The 16561-nt window shown below is 45.8% G+C and overlaps 1 protein-coding gene across 1 annotated transcript in view; it reads left to right on the top strand.

Moving 5' to 3' along the window:
• EXOC5 (exocyst complex component 5) overlaps positions 1 to 16561 on the top strand; it is a 159563-nt gene that overhangs the window by 74376 nt on the left and 68626 nt on the right. The window contains exon 12 of the mRNA XM_078660366.1: positions 4791 to 4938. Within this exon, the coding sequence (XP_078516492.1) occupies positions 4791 to 4938 (148 nt within the window). The remainder of the gene's footprint in view (positions 1 to 4790; positions 4939 to 16561) is intronic.

Genomic DNA, 16561 nt, shown 5'->3' with positions numbered 1-16561 from the left:
TGGCAATGTAATGGTTAACAATCTAGTGACCCTTGATGTTGTCGTCACGTCTGTGTAGTACCTGTGATTTAATGAGCAGTGGAGAGGGACAACATCTTAAGTCCACTAGCAGCCTAATAATGATGCTTTGACTTATAGAGGATGCCACAGTTCTGCCATATTAATGTTCCATTCCAGCATTCAGATTGTCCTGGCAGGGTGTTCTTACAGATTTGGGTTAGTCTGTTATTCTAATGGATACAATTTCAGGCATTTTCCTCACACTGAAAAATGTCCACATGCATCAGACTGAATCGATAACAATTTAATGCAATGGTCGCTAGATGGCCTGGAATAACTGTGATCTTGAAACGAGTGCTCCATCACAGTAGTATACTTCATACTTGTGCCCTTGACCTTGGTTTCCTGTTTTAACAGGCGCCACAGAAGTGGCAGTAAACACTTTTGCCGTAGTTTCCCAGTCTCATTTGTGTCATTAGGTTGCCTCTGTATTTTGGATTGAGGCCTTGCCTAAAGGCAAACAACTGGATGTGTGCATGACTGACTTACATGACAGTTGCATGTGGTGCCTGTGGTTCAATTATGACTTGCAGGATAGTTCAACGTGCCACCAAATGCATTCCAAAGTCTTGTTGCCTACTTTTTTGGCAGCACGTTTCTTGCTTTATGATGTTGCTCTAAATTGAAGGGCAGAGAGAAGACGTAGGCTTCTCCTAAGTGCAAACAACATATGAAGGAAAACTCAAAATAACACTATTTGCCATTGAAATCCTCATCCTACTTCTACAGGTATTGGGCAAGAGAGTCATCTCCATGTGGGCTTTGTTGTGGCTCCTTCATCTTCCTCATTGAAAACTCAAAGACTGGCACATATATTGTGACTAGCTGGCTCTGCATATGCGCTGTTCCAGACAGATATGTTTCAGGTTTTCACAGTGACCCCTCCTACTGATCCAGCGACGCACCAACAACAGATACTCCAATTTCATATACTCACCTGGGCCCATAAGCACACACACTTAGTTGAGCAAACCGCTGGAGTCAAAGTTTTATAAATTTCTTCAGTTTTCTAGTTTAGTTATTCAATACTCCCGACTAATCTTTCACTGATCAAAAAGTTCTTTCCTCTGGTCGATGGCCCATTAGTTGAACGAGTTGATGGTGAAATGACATAAGCTAACTTATTCTTTATTTAAGGTAAATAACCAAAGACTTGGTAAAGTTTTCAATCTTTATCTAAATTTCAAAACGCATGTGAACCATCTCAAATACACAGTGCATTCAGCTTCATTCGTAGGAGAGAAAATTCATTTAAATCATAAAACATATATTTGGATTTAAGCAATGATCAGTGCTCAAAAAGGGAGAGGACAGAGAGAAAAGAACATCTGCGAATAACACAAAATTATAGTTACCAAGAATGGTGTGAAGACCAACACCCTGCCAAAGGGCTGGTAAGGGTCCCCCGGGATAGATCAGGCGACAAAGTCTTCAGGACAGGAATACGGACAGAATAGATGACCTCTCTAGAACACCGACTACTGCGTGGCACCCCTCTCTGACACTCTCTTCCTCCTCCTCGAGATTCTTCCGCGATCTTTGTTCTAATCATAATTAACTTAGGATATTAGGCTCTGCATTCGTTTCTTCATCCGCATCTTACAGCAAAAGCACCTCCCGCAACATCAGCATCCCGAATTGTGCTAACTAACTAACTAAAGCTATCTCAATTATACCTTTCGCTCTTCATGTACCACCCATTAATATTTCAATATCTTAAAAATACTAAATCTGATTGGTCAGGCAAGGAGGGGGGAGATCATCACACCCTGCTTATATGTCACTTTATTCTGTCAGACCGTTGTTCATAAACCCATCCCCTTAATTTTTATTCATGCTTTATTTTCCCTCCGCATTCACATTTCATCTGCAACAATTGTTAAAAATCTAGCATGTAGGCTCATTCATTTAAGTTTTTCACTGCTGGTTCTCAGACTCGGGCGCTCTGCGACCTTGTCCTCTTCCCGACCCTTATGTAATCCTTCCGGGTTGACTTTCAGTTGTCTTGCGCCATTATCATGTGACTCAGCTCACTTCAGACATACACGAGAGGCCCAAATGTGCGCATAAGTGATAAAGTCCGAAAGACAGATGTCACTTTAAAAATAAATGGGTTCACTGTATACCACCCATCTCTACTCTATTCCCCTTTATTTATTCATTCTTTCCCGCATTAGCATTAGCAAAATCACTCGATTTCGTTTCAAGCAAGCAGATGCCAAACACGCGAGTCTTCAAGACTCTATATTAGTACCTTCTGCTCATGCGCAAGAATTTCCCTCCAAGTGACAGCTCGTCATACTGTGTAGATGCAGTTGACGCATGCACAATAAAGAATTCCCGTTTAAAGCCATTTTAGTAATTTGTTCGAGTTGTTAACATTAGCAAACACATATGCAAGCTTCACTAACCCATGTCTTGGTGTGGTGCCCATTAGTTTTACAAAAAACTATTTTTAATACTTGTTAGTGAGTTAAAGGAGCGGATTGCTTTTGAGCAAGTCTCTTTTCTACAAGTCCTTGCCCCATCATTGCCACTCTATCCCTTGTCAGAAATGTTCTAGCATGGCTTAAACAAGGGCACCAGATACTTTGGGCACAATTCAGTCAAATTGTAAATTTCCATTAGTGTATGATGAGATCTAAAAGACTTAGCATGTACATCACTTTACCTTCAAAGCACAGAAAGATCTTCGTTGGCTTTTAGACCTAGATTGCCTGTGTGCCCACAGTGACCTGGCAAAGACATTTCTAGGATAATTTGGTTATGTAGGGCCTCCAGCTTGGTTCTTAAAGTCCAAGAAATACAACAATGCTACAGTTTAAAATCACAGGAAGCATTGAAAAATTATATCAATATAAGTTAGTGAATTAGCACGGGTGTATGTTAGGAACCTGAATCCAAAGAATGTGTCTAATATTTTCTGAAAGTGATAAGAGAACCTTGCATTATATTCTTTGCCAATCTGTAGAAATTCCCCCAAATGCGCACACAATTTTTCTCTGGCTGATCGGGAACAGGTGCAGCCATTCTATTCTCAGACATCCAGGTACATGGGCATATTGCTCTGTCCTCCAAGACCCTAGGCAGAGGATACTCTCCAGTACCTTGCAGCTACAACACTGGATTTTAAACAGTCTTTCATTGAATGGAGAAAATTGTGAACCGTCTTTCCTTGCCTCCCAAGCTGAGCATTGGAATACCGCCTAAGAAATATACCCATCTAATGCAATGAGAACATGATGTCTCAATTGTACACACTGTATGGAACAATTCAGACCTAGCCATATTAAAAATAAAAGCATTAGTATTCTTAACGTGTGTATAACCTCTATCAAACTTTCATAAGGTGAAGGAACTATTTAAAAAATCTGTGTCTTGGTGCCTAACCAGGGTACAAGATTCAAAGATCCTAAACCATAGGGGAAAGCTGCAGCTGGCCGATGGCACTGTGACTAATTACTGCACTTTCTGTTGTAGTCCATAGAACCTGCCCTGGGACTAGTACTGGTCTTAGCTTCGACCCCAGTGGATGCATTAATAGAAGAATTGTCAGAAACCGCTAAATAAGTGCAAACCACCAATGGGACCTTTTTGGATTACTAAAAAGTACTGTGAAGTGGGTAAGGTCTGTGGGGGAAGCTGAGGAGCATTTCGTCTTTCCAATAAACTAGAACATGGATTTAGAGATGGAGTTGTTTTCCTTCTATGGGCTGTATATGTACATACTTTCACTTAGTAGAATTAGCAGATCCTAATTGGCCGGTCACTGAGCTCATACCATTTGCTTAGTCTTCTGGCTCCCTTGATTACCTTTTAATCTTGTAGTATTGTGTTGTGCATTGTGATAATAGACACGTAATATTGTGTACTGATCTATGCCTCTCTTTTTCACATGTTGCTGCAGAGCACAAATTCATGTTGGTAGTTCAAATATGTCTGCAAGGCTTTTCAGAGATTCTTTCTGATTAGTGTTATTTGCAGTACTTCAACTTAGCTGACTCCCCATAGTTTCAGCAAAACTCTGCATGTTGCACGTTTCTGTGATGTCAATAACTCGTTAATTATGGATCTTTGACGAGGACTAGTCCAAACAATTCTGCTGCCTTCCTTCTTTCCCTTTCTCCTTTTAAGGAGCTATTGAGACGTGGTAATTTTCCCATGGTAGGGAGGAATTTATGTTGTGCGAGAGTAAAAAGTAAATTTTATGACTGTTGCAACTTTGACACTCTGCAGTCTTCCAGTTCCTTCTTAAAAGTTTGCTTTGCTCAATGTCAAAGATTTAGGTCTAGGCAAAAACAACACTGCCAGAAAATATGAGTAGGTCAATTTTGTATTACAGACAATAGTGGACCTGGACTGCGCTTGGGCCTCTTAATTATTCATTCACATGTCTAAGTTCCATTGTCAAATTAGAAAGATATGCTATTCGTATAAGGGATTGGGACTCTAGCAGTCAAAGACCCATAGTGCATACTCTAAGTGACTAGAACAGCGTTATTTTAAATTGCAGACGATGACTCACTAAAAAGGTCCTTGTCATCCCAGTTTTATGTGTTGGAGAGATTCATGAAGGTTATGATTTTCCTTGAAAATGGTAACTTGTTTTTTTCCACTTTAGATGGACGACTGCATTCAACTCTTCCTATGAATGTTGTACAGATTTTAGGGTATGTATTTAATTTGACAGAATATGATGGAATTGTTAACTTTTGTATCTTATATTCTAGTATTCAAGATCTTAAGGAGAGAATTCGACAACGTACAAATCTATCTCTTGGCCCAAGCATTGATACACATGGAGAGACATTTCTTACACAAGACGTGGTGGTTAACCTATTGCAGGAAACAAAGCAGGCCTTTGAGAGATGTCATCGGGTAAGAGGCATAATTTTTCTATAAAAGTGTATCTTCTTACTTATTTCTCTGCTCATGTAAGGTTTCCATAAACCATACAGGAAGTTTGAAACCAGTTTGAATTTATTATGTAATCTCAGTGAAATTCTAGACTCCTCTAAATTACATTTAAAAACTTGTATTGAGGCCATTCATCAATATGCATAATTTTTGTACTTGCTATTTATTTAGCGTGAAATAGCCTTAAGAAAAAGGAAGCATAATACTTGAAGGGCAGGGAAGGCCTTAATGATTGTCTTGTGGATTGACTCCAGTAAATTAGCTGGCATCAAAACCGGGTTTATCATAGCTCCCAACCACTTGTATTTTAATTCTACTGAGCCCTAATGGATATTGCCTTATTTGGCCTTACCGTACAGGTCTTTTTTATTAATACTGAATTTTCTTTTCTAAACTGACTTGGAAGTCATACGTGCCGGGTCTTCCTGGGAAAACAATCTACCCTCTTCACAGTGTGTGAAGTTCTGCTGCTTTTTTTTTGATTAATGAAAACATTTCTATCAATTCTCTATGAATGGTTAAACACAGTAGATTGTATACACCATGCTGGCCATGCTCTAGTATCTCGAAAAAATTCAATGATGTGTTCCATTTCAGAGATGCAGATTTTTATGAAATATTCATTTCATTTCATTTTGGACATTTATAGAGCGCTTGGAAGTACGCCCACCGGCGTGTCCCCGCGCTGTGATAAGTGAGAAACTGAGGTTCCACCCACCCTCCCCGCCGACTACCTGCTGAACAGAATGGTCTTGAGTTTTTTTCTGAAAATCAATTCTGATGGCTCCAAACGCAGGCTTAAAGGAAGAGCATTCCAGTGTTTGGCCGCCAGATGCCTAAAAGATCTCCCCCCCCATGCGGGCTTTCCTTACTCTTGGTATCGTTAAGAGCCCTGTGCAGGAGGATCGAAGGCTACGTGTGGGTTCATACACGGTCACCAAGTTCCTGAGCAACGCAGGAGCCTTGCCATTCACAATACGATGGCATGTGGAGAGAGTTTTAAATTCAACCCGACTGGCAACTGGAAGCCAGTGAAGTGCGTGGAGCGCGGGTTTGGAGGGGGATCTCCTGGGGAGCCTCAACACCAAACGGGCAGCTGCATTTTGCAGCACCTGAAGGCGCCCGATGACCCTGCTGGAGGCACCCAGATATAATAGGTTGCCATAATCGAGGCGGGAAGTCACCAGGGCATGCACCAACGTTCTGCGGGCCGCAAGGGGGAGAAGATCTAACACCTTTTTTAAGGTCCTCAGGACGCCGAAGCATACCCCAGCCACACGGCCCACATGTGTATCAAAGGTCAGGCCCGAGTCCAGCCAGACCCCTAAGTTCCTTGCCTCCTGGCAAGGAGCTGGCGCCTTGCCCAAGCAAGAAGGCCACCATGCCGACGACCAGGCATCCGGAGTCCCACCCACAATCAGTACCTCGGTCTTGCTACCGTTTAGCTTTAAACAGTTGGCGGACATCCAGGCTGCTAGATCTTTCATGCAGTTCCTGAAGTTGTCCGCCGCAAAATCCGGGGTCCGTGAGAGGGAGATGGCCAGCTGCGTGTCGTCGGCATAGGACACAACACGCAGCCCATATTTCTCCACTATTCCCGCCAAAGGGGCAACATAGAGATTAAACAAGGTGGGGCTCAGGGAGGAGCCCTGAGGCACTCCCTGGCCCAACCCGATCTCTCTAGAGTAGCAATCGCCCAGATGGACCTGAAAGCGTCTGTCAGATAGAAAGGATCCTAGCCAACCCAGCGCTGCACCTGAGATACCCCCTTCCTCCAGACACTGTAGCAGGATGGAGTGTGCTACAGTGTCAAATGCAGCGCTGAGGTCTAGCAGGATTAAAGCCATGGTTTGGCCTTTATCCGCACCCTGACGCAAGGCTTCCACCGCCATTAGGAGAGCTGACTCCGTCGAATGACGGGGGCGGAAACCAAACTGAGAGTCGTGGAGCAGACAGGCATCATCCACGTACTTCATCAGCTGGAGATTGACAATCTTTTCCGCAACTTTAGCCATATAAGGCAGGAGAGAGATGGGACGTAGATTCTCAAATTTATCAAAGCTAATGTTGGCTTTTTTTTGCAGCGGGAGAACAATCGCTTGTTTCCATGCAGCGGGGACAGTCTGCGTCTCATAAGAGGTGTTGAGCAGAAGGCGGATGTGTGGTTCGAGAACATCCAGACTTCCCAACAGCCGTCTGGGAGTAGTGGGGTCCCTAGGTGAGCCAGATCGTATTGATCCGCAAATGCGGATGAGTTCCTCCGTCGGGGAGGGGTAGTGAAGCTAGACAGCCGTTGTTTCCCCAATCCCTTGGTAGTTGTCCCAAACCTCGGGATTGGAGCCATCTGGTGTGGAAAGGAGGTGTAAATTGTTGCTACCTTATTGGCAAAATATTCTGCTATTCGGTCGCAACCCTCCACCGTGCAGAGTTCTTCCGGCACTGCTACAGGTTTCCCTACCGATAGTGTTTTATAGATTAGGAACAGTTCTTTAGTGGAATTTTCAGCTTCCAAGATCCTGGTGCCAAAGTATGTCATCTTGGCCTTCCTAATCAATCTATGGTAGTTTCGCCGAATAGCGTTGTATTCGGTTTTCGCAAGCACCGTAAGGGTCTTTCTCCATAGACGCTCTGCACGTTTACACACCACTTTGGCTGCCCGTACCTCCTCATCATACCATGGTGCCGTACCCTGCAACCGACCACCCCTTCTTGATATGCCCAGTGGGGCCACTTGATCCAAGGACTCCGTAATGAGCAGGTCCAAGTTGGTGTTCAAGGCTTCCACTCCCACTCCCCCTAAACGACCTTTATCCATAAGGGCCTGATTAAATTTAATTTGGGAGAAGTTAGACCAGCGTCGACTATGGTGCCTGGAGGCCGATGGTATCACCGGTCGAGCTCCCTGAATCTGGATCTGAAAGGGAACCAGGTGATGATCTGTCCAGGGAATGGGAATAGGGTCGGAGACAACCACCTGTTCCCAGTTTGCAAAAACTGGATCCAGGGTGTGGCCTAGTTGATGAGTGGGCTGAAGAACTTTCTGCACAAAGTGTAGAGCTTCCATGCTTTGTTGGAATTCCCTAGCTGCTCTGTCCGTGGGATCATCAAGATGGAGATTGAGATCCCCCAGTACCAAATAATTCTCCACTCGCAGTGCTGCCTCAGTAATACCCTCGAGAAGGCTCTCACTGAAACGGGCAGCAGTGCCAGGTGGCCTGTAGATCAAAAGGCCCTTCAGAGTGCAACTCCCGTTGACAGAGATAGAAAATTCGCCAACCTCACCATCCACGATCTTCGCCTGTTCTAAGTGGCAATGAAGGCCCTGTCTGGCCACAATAGCTATCCCGCCGCCTCTCCCAGTTTCCCGGTCTAACCTCACCAGGGAGTAGCCCTCTGGGATAGCGTCAAGGACCTCGGGCGTAGAATATTGGTCTAGCCATGTTTCCGTGATAAAGACCAAGTCCCAATGTTTATTAGTAAGGAGATCATGCAAATCCAAACAATATCTACTTGCCCATAGGACTAGATGCTTGGCCAATCTTCTTGGTTTTATTTGGGGGGTGGATGCATTTGTCCTATGTGGTCCCATGCAATGAGGTGACAAATTATGGCAGCATCTTGCTGGACTACAGCGGTAGACCAGACCCAAAGTGCACAGCTGTATGGCCCACAGGCTACCAATATTAACAGTCTCAAATCCTGGTATTGATGTTGAACATTCTCTTCATAAAAGTTGAAACTGATAAAATGCAATATTTTGAGAGATTTATTTAAAGTTGATATTGATTCTTCCCATTCGCACACTTGTAGAATCTATTGATGACATAGAAATGAGAAACAGATTAATGTACTGAGAAAATACACAAAACTTGGGATACTCAAGACCCGTATTGCAAGAATTATATTGCACGTTCGAGTATGGAGCACACCATCTTCACATGGTAATTTAGCTCACACTCACTTGTTGGAGGTGTTGTAATGTACGAGTGCCTAATTCTCCATTTACGTTCTCTTTTCTCTAGTCGTGAGAGTAGTGGAGTATGTTTTTTAGGGGCAGAAGTGTCACGACGGACTTAGCCTTGGTTATAATTTGCAATTCTGTTTTGAGCACAATAATGCTTTGAAAATTAGTGATAAGTTTATTTAATGCCTGGGTAGACAAGCGTGGATACGTTGATTTTGTAACCAGTGCTCCTATTGTTTTTACAGTACACTCCAGTGGCTTTGGCCACGTCCCCAGTCAGATTGCTATAATTAAGGTCACCGGTTTCAGTGTTAACACTCTCCGAATGCCATTGTTTGTAACTATATACTAAATTACCCGCTGTGGTGCATGTTGGGACTCGCAGTCTCATGTAGTCATCAAGCATTTAGCTTGCCCAGACTGTGGTTATTGAAGGTTCACTTGCAATGAGGTTACTTTTAGACTTGAAACAGCATGACTAGTTCCTTCCCCCGTGTTCAAATTCACAAGGTGACTTGTTTTTTATTCTCATGTTCATTTGGGAGCAGTCATGTGGTTCACATTGGTTTTCTGGCACTCAGGTGTGAATGGTCAACCTCACCACACCGCTTGAACGGTTGTTCATGATACCTCAATTGTCTCTTATTAAAGTCATGAAAGTACGGATGGGCGTTGCTTTTTAGTTTGAGGAACATTCCTCTTGCACTTCGCGTTTCTCACATGTTGTCATTTTACTTCATCTTTTCCTACTCCCCATTAACTGTCCTAAACCGACTTTTCTTTTTTCATTTTCTTTATAGTTACCCCTGAAGCAGGGATACTCTCCCTCAATGCATTTTTTTAATTAACCATGTATATAAGAAGATGGCTGCAATGATGTAGTTTCATCAATACATTCTACATATGTGGAGCAACACTTGTGTATGAATTGAGAGAATCAATATTATCAGCTTATAAAAAACCTTTCATAATATTACCAATCAGTTTATTCTTTTATGAATAGATTGTTATACATGAACAACCGAATTTGAAACCTATTAATATTGGCAGCCTGTAGGCCATACAGCTTTGTGCTTTGGGTCTGGTCCACTGCTGTGGCCTAGCTATTATTAAATGATTACACAAGCTTGCACCATCGCAGTATGCCAATTTGTGTATGCACCGCTTACTTACTAACCCCGCTGGAGTTTGAATCCCTAGCAGTGGGGTGTTGGGGGCATACTGGATCTTTTGGTTTGTGTATTGGAGTGCTCTTCACCAACAAGTTAGGGCTATTTTTAGAAACTGGAGGCTGCTGATGGGATTCTAATTTGGAGTAGTAGTGAGGTATGCAGAGTGACTTTGGCGAGGACTAGAGGTGTGTAACCTAGCTCATGTAGATTTCGTCCAGCAAGCCAATACTCAAGCCACTGCCACTGGCTCGCAAAGCAGTAGGCACAGAAATCTGGCGCACCCATGCCTCCTTTGTCCGTACCTAGTTGAAGCTTTGGTTTGGTAAGCTTACCCTTCTGCGACCCTTCCCTCAGATCAGGTCCAATAGGAGTGTGTTCAAAGCTATAAAAAAGGTGGTTGGGATGATTATGGGAAGGGTGGTAAAGTAATAAAGTAGATGTGGGAGCATGACCATTTTGGAAATAGCAACTCGGTCTGCCACTGAAATGGGTCGTGATGTCCAAAATGCTACTTGGGTACGTAATATGGTGACCACCCTCTGGAGATGACCATCCAGAAGGTCTTGTGGAGTCCTGTATATTTGAATGTTTAGGTATCGGAAGGTGTTTGGTGCTACCTGAAACATAGAGGGCCCAAAACATATAGGCTCTAGATATACCTCCCGCTGGAATAGAAAAGCATCGGTCTTGGGCTCATTTAAGGCGAGTCCTGAGATTTGTTCAAATTGCTTGAAAATGCCGGGTATGGGATCTAAGTTGTCTTGTAAGTTGTTAATATAAAGGATTAAATCGTCCGCATTTAGTGACAGTGTATGCGTGGTGTTACCAATGCGGATGCCTTTTTCCCCTGCCTGCTGCCGGAGTTTTAGCGCTAGTGACTCCAGCGCTAACACAAATAGAATTGGGGATAATGGGCAGCCTTCCCGCGTGCCTCTGCCCACAGGGTAGGGTTGAGATATGTGTGCCTCAGTGCGAGCCCTGGCTGTTGTCTCTGTGTAGAGCAATTTAACCCATTGTAAATCCTCGGGAGGGATACCAGACTTGCTGAGCGTTCTCCGCATGTAGTTCCAGCTGAGGGTATTGAAAGCTTGACGCAGGTCTAGGGATATGCAGCCGGCTTCCACTTGGATCCTGGGGGTTGCATCCAGGACATTATATAGACGTCGTCTGTTTAGGGAAGTACTGCGGGCAGGCACAAAGCCGCATTGGTCTGTGTGAATGAGTTGCGGCAAGAAGGGGAGTAGGCGGCGAGCTAATATCCTACTCAAAGTCTTGTATTCAGTGTTTAACAGTGATAGCGGGCGATAGCCTGGGCTATCTTTGGAGACTTTATCCCCGGCTTGGAGATAGAGGTAACTAGTGCTTGCATTGTAGAAGCTGGGAGGCCTCCAGCTTCTGGAGCGGACTTGTACAGTCACTCTAGCTGGGGATTAATTTATCCGAGAAGGCGTCATAAAATTCAGCCAGAAGGCCATCCAACCCCAGCGGTTTGTTACGGGGGAGTTCCCGGATTGCTTCTTGTATCCCATTTTTAGGTCTCGCTAGACGTAAGCAAAAGCGAAGCTTTTGCGTCTAGCGAGACAACTTATGTTGTTACTTTTCGGGGAATGAGGACAGCAAAGTACCACGCGCATTTGCAGGCCGAGATTCGACCTCGTGAGCGCGCACGTCGTCACTCACGCATGCGCACAAAGAAAGCCATACACACACTGCATATACACACACGCACCCCCCCTTAAACATACACACGCGCACACAGACAGACAGACGCACGCACAAACACACTCAAACAGACACACACACACGCGTACACCCCACCCCCGCTCACCCCTCCTCTCACTCAACACACTTACCTGTTCTGGCGGTGCTCGGCGGCGGATCAGCATCTCGGGCGGCGGTAGCGCTTTGCGGGGCTCTCTCACCACATGAGAGCCCCGCCTTCCCCATGCGCCCGCCCGCTCTTCACCCCCATCTCGGGACCGGGACTCAATGCGGAGCCTTCGTGGCTCCTCGGGCAGCTCTCTCTGTCTCTCGCCGCGATGGGGCGGGACTTCCGGTTGGGGCCGCACTGTGATTGGCCGGCTTCCCAACCGCTTCCGGGTCGTCGCGGGCAGCGCGGCGGCCCGGCGCGCGAGCCCTCCCAGGTCTCCCCCCTCCCCGATGTGTCTCGTTTAACCCCCTATTTCCAGCTTGCTTCCAATAGCTATCGCGAACGCTTGTTTTTCTGGCACTGATTGCTATGAGGACGAAGCTGCTTCATGGTCGGTAAAACTGATAAAAGGTTTACAGTCTCCCTTAGCCACGTCTAGTGTTCCATCCATGTGGGAAATGGATGTGGAGTGAATGCGGAGTTGCATGCAGAGTGTATGTTGGGCCTGTATGTGTGAGTTTGTTTCACCGCATATAGGAATTAATCTATGATGGCTGACAAAATGGACAATTTAAGTGATCATGCTTATGTTCTTTGTTGCTTAGGAGAAGGCAATCAACCTCCTCAGGCAGTCTGTGTTCCCATGGCCCTGTTTGAACTTGTACCCCCGGGTGTGTGTATTCCCAGAGGCACCGGCTCCCTCACACAAAAAATATTATTGGAGAGGATGTGTATTGTCTGCGGCCTGCGGGGACCCCACCGGCCCCCCCAGAGGAAGCCCTGGCAATGGCGTCTGGACAGGCCCCCAGTGTCAACCCCTCCTCCCGGCACTCCTCGGCCTGCGCCCCGCCACCACCTGCTCGCCTGGATCAGCCGGGGGTCCCCCCTGGCCCTCCTCCCGGTATAAGAGGCCTATGGGCGGCAGGCAGCCCCAGACCACCGCACACCATCCAAGGAAGGCGACCCGTGCACATGAGCACCGGAAGAAGGAAGGAAGAGGGCCTGGAATGAGCAGCATGGCGGCAGACGTGGGGGGGCAGGTGGTGCGCCCCGGGCCTCAGGGAGGTGGCCTCGAGCTGCGGGAGCAGCAGCGCCCCCGGCAAACTCCACAGGGGCCTCTCGCATGTCTTCACTGCAGGTAGGGTCAACCGTCTGCTTGAAGTCCCAGCCTCCCGCCCAGGGACTTGACTATCGATGGTGTATCGGGTGCAGTGGCTCCGGGGCTCAGAGCAGAGAGAAGTCTACTGCACCCCGAGCATTGGTAATATTATTAACAAACAAGTTTGTTAGGGTGGTCCGTTTCACATGCACGCGCCGGGGCCCTTGCTACTCGCTGCCCTCAGAAACACTTGAATGTGCTGCCTCGGATTTGCCAGATCAGAGCATGGCAGCCTTCTCTGAAAATATGCTATAGCGCCGGGAGCATCTGTGCGCTTTATAAACCTGTCTTCATCATCGTATCAGAGTTCCAGTATTCTTTGACCCTGCGGTTCCACCTTACCCCTGAGCTGCCCCCCATCACCCTCTGGCTTGTCCATCAGCATTCCAGCCCCCCTCAACCGTCCCTGACCCTCACCTCTCCCCCCACCTACGGTTTCTCCCTTGCTTTTTGGTGTCCCTCCATCCTGAAGGACCCTCAACACCCCCCATTCCACCCACTACTCCAGCAGCCATCAGAGGCCCACTGCCCGAGTCCCCTTCCTACCCCTCACTCCCCAGTGTCCCTGACTTTCCACTCTCCCTCACCCACCCAATATCACTCACCCCTCCCCATCCCTCAGCCCAGATTCCCCCTCCCTCTATGGCTTACTTTCTTCAGTATCCTTCCTGTTTCCAGAATTTCTCACCCTCCACTTTCATTCACCCCTCCCGTGTCCGTCGCTCCTTCCCCCCTACCCGACCCCACCCTCACTCTTCCGGTAGCCCCTGGGGCATTGGGCGGCCTCTGGATGTCCCAGGAGGTTACTGAATTTGCAAGGATGCAACCAGAGTCTTCCCTCCATATGCGCACCCACTACCAGATTGTGTGTGTGTGTGACGGGTTGTGGGGGGGCTTGGGGTTCACCTGCTAAAGTGGCGTTCACAAAGGCTTGTTTTTGCTCCCATTCCTTGAGTTTCAGCAGATTATACCCAATATCTGGAGTGCCATGTTCTGAGACACCTGCTCGTCGCCTCACGCATGGTTTTGAAGGTTGCGCTGTAACCTTAAGGATGGTTTGAGTGTCTTTTCGGAAAACATGACTGTCAATGCTGGCTAAATGAAAGCATGTAAAAGTGTCAAAATGCACGTTTAACCCCCCACAAGAGCGAGGTGCGCGCAACGAGTGAATTGGTATTCACATTTATTTAATGTTTTCAAGAGTGTAGAATGTTGGCCATATGGTGGATGTACTGATGTTTTAAAATAAATCTCATGTTTTCCCGTTGGCCCTACTTCCCGCTGCTCTCTGTGTGAAAGAAAGATTAGGCATCCACGGGTAGGGTAGCTTGGTGGGATTAACTACCTGCCGCAGAGAATCCTCTAGACTCGAGTGTCAATACAGTGGGGCAATGGACTGTCTGTACGTGTTTGTTTGAATAGTTAGTGTTTATTCGTCAAGTCAATTGTCTTATTTTCATGACTAGAGCAGGATACAGTATGAGACAGTTCTAACACAGATCGCTGCTGCAGGGCGATGAACCCACTGATCTACAAGTCACTGACTAAATACATTTTATAGTTTCCAACATCTGAGACCTCAGATAAGAGAGTTTTAAAGAGTGACGCATTAATCCCCCACTGTGTGAAGCGGAACAAAGCATTTCTAGTGGGAGAAAGTACAACAAATTATATTGCTTACAAATAGTTAACAGCAGATTAGACAACTACATTAAAACACTGTTACGACAAGTGAAATGTCAAAGTTTTAAAGAGACAAGCAGTTAAAAACCGAGTTAACAGTGGAAGCAATGCAGGTAATAAACAAACATTTGCAATGCAATAGGTCGTGCATTTATGCGAGTTTGATCTATTGACATTGCAAATGACAATGCCTTTTATTTTTGTTTTCGTTACGCGAGTTTGAGCTATTAACATTGCAAACGACAATGCCTTTTATTTTTGTTTTCGTTTTTAAAAGATAAATAAAAGGCAGTGTCATTTACAATGTCAATAGCTTAAACTCGGGTAAATGCGAGACCTATTGCATTGCAAATGCTTGTTGGAGACAGGGTCTACTAGTTCTCGTTGGTTGGCTTGAGACAGCTGGGGACAGTTGAGGTCACCAAGAAAGCTTTCCATTGCTTCCTCGCCCACTGCTGCAGAAGCCTCATAGAGTGTCTAATAATATTCGCAGAAGGCAGAATTAATTTTCTTCTGTGTATTTACCGTTTTGCCGTTGGGCGTGGTGACTTAGAGTATGGGGGTAGGGAATGGCGTGTTGTGTAGAAGTCGTGCATGGAGGGTACCTGATTTATCTGCTTCTGCATGTCGTAATTGTGTGTAGGCTTGGTAATCTATAGTACGAAGGCGTTCCAGTAGGTCTGCATACGATATACACGCTTCTTGTAATTCTGTTGCTTTAGTAGGGTCGCCAGTGGTGTCCTGTTCTACTTTAATCAGCTTGTCCATTCGTAGGTCTTTGTGAACAGCTTGACGTGCCCCTACAGTTGCGCTGATAGCTGTTTTCCTCACAACTGTTTTGAGGGCATCCCATTTGATTGATCTAGAGGGTGTAGTGTTGGCGTTATCAGTAAAATAGTTGGTGATGGTTGTAGCCATGATGCTGCGGAACACTGCAACCTCCAGTAGCTACGCCCGCAACTTCCAATTGGGGTTTGGCATACGGACCCTCCGCATGACAGTGTTACTTCTAATGAATTGTGGTCAGAGAACGTCTTACTCATGTATTCGGCCTGCATAACTTGGGACACAAGGGAAAAGGAACAGAACACTCAGTCTAATCTTGTGTTGAGCATATGGGGTGGTGAATAAAATGAGTACTCTCTGCAGTTTGCATGTTTAATACACCAGGCGTCAGCCAGTAACCATCCTTCTGCCCAGCCGCGCAGCCGCTTGCTTAATGGCAGTCGCTCCTTGAAGTGGGGGATATGAACGGTCTAAGCTAATGTCCAGAACCGCATTGTAGTCCCCGCTTATTAACCAGGGATAGTTTACTCATTCCGTTAATGGCCCATTGAAAGCCTCTAATAATTTATCTTGATCATAGTTCGGGCGTATATGCTGCCCATAACTACATGCATGCCATCTAGGGTGCCATGTATCAGGACATATCTTCCGTTTGCATCTATTCTCTGGTCTAAGACGACAAATGGGGTTCCGCTTCTTATCCTAACTGCAGCCCCAGTGTAAAAGCAGAGTATGATGTATTAAACACTTGACCTCTCCATTTCCTACGTAATTTAAGAGCCTTCAAATTAGTGAGGCGTGTCCCTTGGAGTAAGACAATCTGTGCTTTTCTTTTATATAAGTAGGCATATATTCTATGTTGTTTGTGCACTGAGCCCATTCCCCTGACATTCCATGTGATAATATTGTATCTACCTAACATAGCCATGGATGGGTGCATATTGTTCGAT

This window comes from Lissotriton helveticus, chromosome 9, assembly GCF_964261635.1.
Source record: "Lissotriton helveticus chromosome 9, aLisHel1.1, whole genome shotgun sequence".
In the NCBI taxonomy this organism is placed as follows: domain Eukaryota; kingdom Metazoa; phylum Chordata; class Amphibia; order Caudata; family Salamandridae; genus Lissotriton; species Lissotriton helveticus.
This window is presented reverse-complemented; position numbering and strand designations above follow the sequence as displayed.